Here is a 10,279-nt window from a genome sequence, read left to right on the forward strand (position 1 = left end):
CATGACATGATTTGGCAGGTGACTACAACGGCTACAGCATATGGCTTTCACCTGTCCAGTCATTTCTAATCTGGGATTATTTCACTGAAGTTAAAAAGGAAGGATGCACTTTTAAAGGATTTGAACAGGGCCATTGCATTGACTATGGACATCACATTGCCCCGCCCTCTTTTCTTTAGTTTTCCTTCTGAAACATTCCTGTATTGTTACAGATAGAAAAGTGTTGCATAGAAAGGACATGCTTATACATGGAGGGTTATGTCCATTCATTCTATACAATTAAATTCTAGCTGTAAGGGTCTGAATGTTCAACCTAAATTAATAGGCCCCTTCTATTGAGCAGCAAGCCAATTGAAATGGGAATGCAGATCAATTTATGTATCTGCTGTGCCTATAACATACATTTATTTTCCCTTTCTTTTATTATGATCAAGGCAATCAATCTATTTTGTTACATTTTGATAAATTAATATAAAATGGTTTATCTGTTGATACACCATGTTGTGGTGATTTGCATAGATTCCCATAAACTAAGAACAACTATATCCTCTCTAGTCACCAACAAATTTGTGCTTTGGTCACTGTGGTATTCAGATATTACGAATGGGGAACTTTGTAGCCTACAACAAATCAGATGGTTATTGTTCACTGAATTATTCACTGTATTTTGAGTAGGTCAAACTGATTGATGTGAATCTGTGTAGGGAAATGTGGTCATTGAATCCTGACAATAACACCAAACAATCCTTCACTTCAAACAACAGACATTTCAGAAAGGTTGGTCAGAATGAGAAACCAGTCATGCCCACGCCTCTGATTTATGGTTTGTCCCACCCAAAGAAGAAAGCAAAAACCTTTACAATTGTTTCCAATCAAGTTTTGAATCCCATATTGCCTCTAATACTCTCTGCTTTTACTTTTTGTAACCACATAAAATGCAGATAAGACTGGGGTGTGTTAAAAGTTACTCATATTTTTTCAATAAATTTAACTGGCTCACGCATGCAGTGGACAGCAGCCAGTTAACAGCAATTCTAGTTAAGGAAATGGACTGATGATGACGATGACGGTGATGAACAGGATGATGATAAGGCTATGGGTCCTGAGCCTAAACAGTGGTGTTACTGTAGTCTAGTTCAGATAGTACTTCAACGTTGACTGAAAATATCTTTGTATCATACAACCCAGAATTCAACCCGGAATACAACCCAGAATACAACCCACAATACAACCCAGAATGCAACCCACAATACAACTCAGAATACAACCCACAATACAACCAACAATACAACCTAGACTTCAATAAATTATGTATTAGCCAAATTAATGGGCTAAGTGTTTGGCTCTGAAGTTCTAATGAGATGGCTAGTCCAAAAATGAAAAGGGTACTGTTTGGATGTAGAGAATGGATATTGCTAAAGTAAACAGTTTATGAAGAGACAAATGCCAAGAGGGGAACATCTGTTAACATCTGGTGTTTTATTTACGTACAAAAGGGTGCACACAGAAATACATATATATCAAGAAATAAAAAGTTCTTACATAAACAGGTACATAGAAAATATACAAAAACAAATAGTTATATATATAGAATACTGATATGGGAAATATTTTAACAAAGAGCAAGATGTTCCAACAACTCTTGTTAAAGATGTTTAGAAATTGAAGTGAATACTCAACAGTGGAGACTGCTGAAGGGAGGACGGCTCATACTGATGGCCGGAACAGAGCGAATGGAATGGCATCAAATACATGGAAATCATGTGTTTGATGTATTTGATACCATTCCACTAATTTGGCTTCAGCTATTACCACGAGCCCGTCCTCCCCAATTAAGGTGCCACCAACCTCCTGTGATACTCAAGTGACAATTTGCCTACTAATCGGTAGTTCAGTGGTGTGATTTTCAATGAAACAGGCCTAATACTTCACATCAAAATAAAAATGCTCCTCTTATTTGAAATTGTTTATCATTATTTTGAAATAACAATTCAACTGCTGCCATTTTAAAGGAAATGTCAAGGTTTTCTTTACAGTAGTATACTGTTGGTAGATAATCTAAAGTCCTATACACTATTTGGTGTTGCTATGACAACACTACTTTGTTGATGACATTTCCACAGCAGCAGTCTCCTCTCCATTAACATTATAGTCTCCCACCAGGCCACTAACAAGGACCTTCATGCGTTCAGGGAAGTCCTCAGATTTGGGATACAGTAGGAAGTCATAGACCAAAGCAGCCGCCACACCTCCACTCATTGGCCCCACCCAGTACACCTGCCATGGTGCAAAGAAGTCAATCGATTAATCAACAGATAGGAGACAAATATTACAGGGTTAACTTTAACTTTGCTTTCAATAGTTATATCTTGGACTTTACAATGAAACAATAGAGATGCTGTCACTCAGTAACTTCTTTATTGAAAGTAGATCAGCTTTGGTAATCCTTTTACAAGTTTATTGAATTTACTGGTCATGGAATTGATGTCACACTAAATGCAAGGAATCTGAAAACACACGTGCCTGCCCACACATGCTCTCCACTTACCCAGTGATTTGTATAATCATTCATGATCAAAGCTGGTCCAAAGGATCGGGCAGGGTTGATACCACAGCCTGTGTAGCTGATCTGTACACAACAACAACAACAAGAGAAATATATGACGACAATATGAGGGATAAGAAGATCTGTTGTAAAATCTATTGAAATAATAGTTTATGGTTGTAGGATTAAGGGGTAAATTCAAGTGTCAACATTTGCACTGAGTAAAATTAAGCTTTCATTCAATGGTGATTTATCACAATAACACTTTCTAAATCCATGCTTTGTTAATCAGATGCATGTGTCAGAGGAGATACCTTGTTGACAAACTACTATAAGTAACTTACGGCTGCCAAGTGTCCCAGAGCGACAGAGAGCCCGATGGCCAGGGGGGCAGAGCCGGTGACATCACGCCGCCTTTTATCAGTCACTGCTATGACACACAGGACCAGCTGGAAGGTAGCCAGGAGCTCGATGCCAACGCCTTGGCTGGCACTGACACCATTTAGCTACGAGGGGAAAGGAGGGGGGCAGAGGGGGAAACAAACAAAAACAATTTGTCAGTGTGCATCAGCGTGATGGATGATTTTCTCAACTACTTTGTGCTATTCTAAATAGCTGGCAAAGCAAAGGCTTCACTGGTGAAGTGGAGGATGAGGAGAAAAAATCTCATTTGAAATCTAAATCAGCCTGATTATAGTGTAATTATAATTTGGCAAAGTCTGAACAAGTCTTAGTTTGCTCACTCATTGAAATTGTACATGATTGAAAGATATGTTATCTTACAGACTTTGCTAATGCTCAATTTAGATCATTTAGAATTACGTTAATGCCAATAGATATGATGATCCTCTGTATCAATAGCTTAAAAGACAGATATAACTTGGTGTCTATAGGAGGCGTGGTTTTGCTGGCATGGGAAAGTAACTACCATGCAGCTGTACATCCTATATTCACTAGAGGACAGCAGAAGCACCTATGCTTAGTATGAGTTAGTGTGAGTACAAAAAAACATCACATGATTCTGTTTGTCAACTGTTTGCAGCCGGTGCATCCAAGTACACTCTAATCAAACATGAATGGCATCCCATTTGAGTCCCTTCAAAAATCATTGAGTCTAACTTAATTAAACTAAGTTCAATCAACTATTTTATCAATGAAGTGCATGCAGGTTCACATGCATTGCTGTTTCCCAACAACTATGAGATACAATATACATTTATCAAGAAATTGCACACTGCAAACATTTCCCATTAAATGGAATTGAAAGCCAACATTTCTAATGAAACAACACCAGCAAATTGTTCAATTGAAATTTACATTCTGAAACATATTAACCAAAATGTGCCACTCACAGCATTGACCCCTAGTGCAGCATTTTCCTCTGGCCGGGTTCCGTAGACAATAGCACTGGCCAGAGCAGAGCCCAGCATCTGAGCCACGATGTACATCACCCCCTTGAACACGCTGATCTGGCAGCTGGCCAGCATGCCCAGTGTCACCGCTGGATTCAGGTGGGCTCCACTGATGTGGCCCAAACTCTGGGCCAGCGTGGCGATGGCCAGACCAAAGGTCAGAGAAACCTTCACCTCCTGGTCAGGAGCGGTGTTGTTTGAGTTCCCAATTGCAGCTGAGATGCTGAGGAATATGAACATGGTCATCCCCACGAGCTCGGCCAGTACGGCCCTCCAGAATGCCTTGCTCTTGAACTCTCTCATCTTGGCTGCAGCCTGGGCCTATGGTGGTCTTCTCTGAGATGGGCTGTAGTGTGGTGTGTCAGTGGAACTCACAAACAACATCAACAGGCTGCATTTATAAGGCTGCTGCTGATAATGAATGGAGGCGGGTTCTAAAAAGTGAAAGGGAAGGGAGAAATCCAAAAGGCTTTTTTTCTTCTCCCCCCCTTCCCTCACTCTTTTACTGGTCTTCCTCTCCCTCTTCCCTCCCTCCTATCCCTCTCTTGTTTCCCATACTCCCTGCCCTTACCTCCTCTTTTTTTCTCTATTTGGACTTTCAGTAGTAGTGGTGTAGAACAGGCTGTAGTAGGACATAGATGAAGTTGTATTTGGTGGCACTTTGTTTCTCCATTCATAAAGACATCTACAGTAGCAAGACTTTCTGACTACAGTGTAAGGTGAGAGTCCACAAGGTTCGTTGCTTGGGATTTCTAATTACGGTGTTATTGGAACATGTTTCATCTTCAAATATTATAGTGTGCGCTTCGTCGATATGGTATTTTACCAAATAGGGCTATCTTCTGTATACCCCCATAACTTAACATAACACAACTGATTGGCTCAAACGCATTAAGAAGGAAAGAAATTCCACAAATTAACTTTTAAGAAGGCACACCTGTTAATTGAAATGCATTCCAGGTGACTACCTCATGAAGCTGGTTGAGAGAATGCCAAGAGTGTGCAAAGCTGTCATCAAGGCAAAGGGTGGCTATTTGAAGAATCTCAAATATAAAATATATTTTGATTTGTTTAACACTTTTTTGGTTACTACATGATTCCATATGTGTTATTTCGGAGTGTTGATGTCTTCACTATTATTCTACAATGTAAAAAATAGTAAAAATAAAGAAAAACCCTTGAATGAGTAGGTGTGTCCAAACTTTTGACTGGTACTGTATGTGTATATATATATATATATATACATATATATATACAGTGGGGAAAAAAAGTATTTAGTCAGCCACCAATTGTGCAAGTTCTCCCACTTAAAAAGATGAGAGAGGCCTGTAATTTTCATCATAGGTACATGTCAACTATAACAGACAAAATGAGAAAAAAAAATCCAGAAAATCACATTGTAGGATTTTTAATGAATTTATTTGCAAATTATGGTGGAAAATAAGTATTTGGTCAATAACAAAAGTTTCTCAATACTTTGTTATATACCCTTTGTTGGCAATGACACAGGTCAAACGTTTTCTGTAAGTCTTCACAAGGTTTTCACACACTGTTGCTGGTATTTTGGCCCATTCCTCCATGCAGATCTCCTCTAGAGCAGTGATGTTATGGGGCTGTCGCTGGCCAACACAGACTTTCAACTCCCTCCAAAGATTTTCTATGGGGTTGAGATCTGGAGACTGGCTAGGCCACTCCAGGACCTGAAATGCTTCTTACGAAGCCACTCCGTTGCCGGGCGGTGTATTTGGGATCATTGTCATGCTGAAAGACCCAGCCACGTTTCATCTTCAATGCCCTTGCTGATGGAAGGAGGTTTTCACTCAAAATCTCACGATACATGGCCCCATTCATTCTTTCCTTTACACGGATCAGTCGTCCTGGTCCCTTTGCAGAAAAACAGCCCCAAAGCATGATGTTTCCACCCCCATGCTTCACAGTAGGTATGGTGTTCTTTGGATGCAACTCAGCATTCTTTGTCCTCCAAACACGACGAGTTGAGTTTTTACCAAAAAAGTTATATTTTGGTTTCATCTGACCATATGACATTCTCCCAATCCTCTTCTGGATCATCCAAATGCACTCTAGCAAACTTCAGACGGGCCTGGACATGTACTGGCTTAAGCAGGGGGACACGTCTGGCACTGCAGGATTTGAGTCCCTGGCGGCGTAGTGTGTTACTGATGGTAGGCTTTGTTACTTTGGTCCCAGCTCTCTGCAGGTCATTCACTAGGTCCCCCCGTGTGGTTCTGGGATTTTTGCTCACCGTTCTTGTGATCATTTTGACCCCAAGGGGTGAGATCTTGCGTGGAGCCCCAGATCGAGGGAGATTATCAGTGGTCTTGTATGTCTTCCTTTTCCTAATAATTGCTCCCACAGTTGATTTCTTCAAACCAAGCTGCTTACCTATTGCAGATTCAGTCTTCCCAGCCTGGTGCAGGTCTACCATTTTGTTTCTGGTGTCCTTTGACAGCTCTTTGGTCTTGGCCATAGTGGAGTTTGGAGTGTGACTGTTTGAGGTTGTGGACAGGTGTCTTTTATACTGATAACAAGTTCAAACAGGTGCCATTAATACAGGTAACGAGTGGAGGACAGAGGAGCCTCTTAAAGAAGAAGTTACAGGTCTGTGAGAGCCAGAAATATTGCCTGTTTGTAGGTGACCAAATACTTATTTTCCACCATAATTTTCAAATAAATTCATAAAAAACCCTACAATGTGATTTTCTGGATTTTTTTTCTCAATTTGTCTGTCATAGTTGACGTGTACCTATGATGAAAATTACAGGCCTCTCTCATCTTTTTAAGTGGGAGATCTTGCACAATTGGTGGCTGACTTAATACTTTTTTTCCCCCACTGTATATAGTACCAGTCAAAAGTTGCACACTCTTGGCATTCTTTCAACCAGCTTCACCTGGAATGCTTTTCCAACAATATTGAAGGAGTTCCCTCATATGCTGAGCACTTGTTGGCTACTTTTCCTTCACTCTGCCGTCAAACTAATCTCAAACCATCTCAATTGGGTTGAGGTCCGGGGAATGTGGAGGCCACGTCATCTGATGCAGCACTCCATCATTTTCCTTTTTGGTCAAATAGCCCTTAGACTGCCTGGAGGTATGTTGGGTTATTGTCCTGTTGAAAAACAAATGATTGTCCCACTAAGCCCAAACCAGATGGGATGGCGTATCGCTGCAGAATGCTGTGTTAGCCATGCTGGTTAAGTGTGCCTCCTCCATGCTTCACGTGTGCCTCCTCCATTCTTCACGTGGGAACTACACATGTGGAGGTAATCCGTTCACCCACACCGCGTCTCACAAAGACACAGCGGTTGGAACCAAAAATCTCAATTTTGGACTTCAGACCAAAGGACAGACTTCCACCTTTCTAATAACCATTGCTCGTGTTTCATGGCCCAAGCAAGTCTCTTCTTCTTATTGGTGTCCTTTAGTAGTGGTTTCTTTGCAGCAATTCGACCATGAACGCCTGATTCACGCAGTCTCCTCTGAACAGTTAATGTTGAGATGTGTCTGTTACTTGAACTCTGTGAAGCACTTATTTGGGCTGCAATTTCTGAGGCTGGTAACTCTAATTAACTTATCCTCTGCAGCAGAGGTAACTCTGGGTCTTCCATTCCTGTGGTGGTCCTCATGAGAGCCAGTTTCATCATAGCGCTTGATGGTTTTTGAGACTGCACTTGAAAAAACTTTGTCACATTGTCAGGACTGACTGACCTTCATGTCTTCAAGTAATGATGGACTGTCGTTTCTCTTTGATTATTTGAGCTGTTCTTGCAATAATATGGACTTGGTCTTTTACCAAATAGGGCTATCTTCTTTATACCCCACCCACCCTACCTTGTCACAAGACAACTGATTGGCTCAAACGCATTAAGGAGGAAAGAAATTCCACAAATTAACTTTTAACAAGGCACATTTGTTAATTGAAATGCATTCCAGGTGTCTACCTCATGAATCTGGTTGAGAGAATGCCAAGAGTATGCAAAGCTGTCATCAAGGCAAAGGGTGGCTACTTTGAATAATCTCAAATATAAAATATATGTTTAACACTTTTTTGGTTACTACATGATTCCATATGTGTTATTTCATAGTTTTGATGTCTTCACTATTATTCTACAATGTAAAAAATAGTAAAAATAAAGAAAAACCCTTGAATGATTAGGTGTGTCCAAAGTTTTGGCTAGTACTGTATATTTCTATATATATATATATATACACACACACACACACACACACACAGTGCATTCGGAAAGTATTCAGACCTCTTGACTTTTTCCACAGTTTGTTTACGTTACAGACTTATTCTAAAATTGATTAAATTGTTTTTTTCCCATCATTTACACAGAATACCCCAAAATATCACATTTACATAAGTAATCAGACCCTTTACTCAGTACTTTGTTGAAGCACCTTTGGCAGCGATTACAGCCTTAAGTGTTATTGGGTATGATGCTACAAGCTTGGCACACCTGTATTTGGGGAGTTTCTCCCATTCTTCTCTGCAGATCCTCTCAAGCTCTGTCAGGTTGGATGGGGAGCGTCGCTGCACAGATATTTTCAGGTCTCTCCAGAGATGTTCGATCGTGTTCAAGTCTGGGCTCTGGCTGGGCCACTCAAGGACATTCAGAGACTTGTCCTGAAGCCACTCATGTATTGTCTAGGCTGTGTGCTTAGGGTCGTTGTCCTGTTGGAATGTGAACCTTCGCCCCAGTCTGAGGTCCTGAGATCTCTGGAGCAGGTTTTCATCAAGGATCTCTCTGTACTTTGCTCTGTTCATCTTTCCCTCGATCCTGACTAGTCTCCCAGTCCCTGCCGCTGAAAAACATCCCCACAGCATGATGCTGCCACCACCATGCTTCATCATAGGGATGGTGCCAGGTTTCCTCCAGCCGTGATGCTTGGCATTCAGGCCAAAGAGTTCAATCTTGGTTTCATCAGACCAGAGAATCTTGTTTGTCATAGTCTGATAGTCCTTTAGATGCCGTTTGGCAAACTCCAAGCAGGCTGTCATGTGCCTTTTACTGAGGAGTGGCTTCTGTCTGGCCACACTACCATAAAGGCCTGATTATTGGAGTGCTATAGAGATGGTTGTACTTCTGGAAGGTTCTCACATCTCCACAGATGAACTCTGGAGCTCTGTCAGAGTGACCATCGGGTTCTCCCTGACCAAGGCCCTTGTCCCCCGATTGCTCAGTTTGGCCAGGCGGCCAGCTCTAGGAAGAGTCTTGGTGGTTCCAGACTTCTTCCATTTAAGAATTATGGAGGCCACTGTGTTCTTGGGGACCTTCAATGCTGCAGAAATGTTGTTATGATGAGTTTCTCTGGTGTCAAGTAATTCAGGATGCAAGAATATACTTAAACAATTATAGGTGGAGTTAATACAAAATATTTAATAGATACGGTAATAATATAATAATATAATAATATGCCATTTTGCAGACGCTTTTATCCAAAGCAACTTACAGTCATGCGTGCATACATTTTTTGTGTATGGGTGGTCCCGGGGATCGAACCCACTACCTTTGCGTTACAAGCGCTAACAAAAGGCGCGTGCTTTGCCTCTTGTCATCCGAACTACTAGACAAATAAAATATCTCTCTTCTTATAGTCCATGTTATCCATCAGTTGCACTCCCTTCTTTGATGGTATTACCTTGTACCCCAAGTCAGTATATTATATCTTTTTTTTTTTTTTTTTTAATCTTTTTTTTTTTTAGCAGACGCTCTTATCCAGAGCGACTTACAGTTAGTGAATACATATTTTTTTATACTGGCCCCCCGTGGGAATCAAACCCACAACCCTGGCGTTGCAAACGCCATGCTCTATCAACTGAGCTACATCCCTGCCGGCCATTCCCTCCCCTACACTGGGCCAATTGTGCGCCGCCCATGAGTCTCCCGGTCGCGGCCGGCTGCGACAGAGCCTGGATTCGAACCAGGATCTCTAGTGGCACAGTTAGCACTGCGATGCAGTGCCTTAGACCACTGCGCCACTCAGGAGTACTATCTATCATTCTAAGAGAAACCCCAGTAAGCTCCCTCGACATACTGGAATCCTTGGCATCCAGACTCTGTGGCACCAAGAGTCACCTATCTAATATATTTAACCTTGTTCCCACAACACTATGAAAAGACATCATAACAAATATTTTGGTACCCTTCTCAGATCTGTGCCGTGACACAATCCTGTCTCTGAGCTCTACGGACAATTCCTTCGACCTCATGACTTGGTTTTTGCTCTGACATGCACTGTCAACTGTGGGACCTTATATAGACAGGTGTGTGCCTTTCCAAATCATGTCCAATCAATT

At 41.3% G+C, this 10,279-nt stretch overlaps 1 protein-coding gene across 1 annotated transcript; it reads right to left on the reverse strand.

The window, feature by feature from the left end:
- Nucleotides 1-1,783: 1,783 nt before the first annotated feature.
- On the reverse strand, nt 1,784-4,342 carry LOC121535368 (aquaporin FA-CHIP). Its single transcript, XM_041842383.2, has 4 exons — nt 3,898-4,342; nt 2,890-3,051; nt 2,549-2,629; nt 1,784-2,277 (listed from the first exon to the last, which is right to left on the reverse strand). Exons 1-4 carry the CDS (start codon nt 4,258-4,260, stop codon nt 2,098-2,100), a joined length of 786 nt encoding a protein of 261 aa, XP_041698317.1. The 5' UTR covers nt 4,261-4,342; the 3' UTR covers nt 1,784-2,097.
- Between the last annotated feature and the right edge of the window lie 5,937 nt (nt 4,343-10,279).

Source organism: Coregonus clupeaformis, chromosome 21, assembly GCF_020615455.1.
Source record: "Coregonus clupeaformis isolate EN_2021a chromosome 21, ASM2061545v1, whole genome shotgun sequence".
Lineage (NCBI taxonomy): Eukaryota > Metazoa > Chordata > Actinopteri > Salmoniformes > Salmonidae > Coregonus > Coregonus clupeaformis.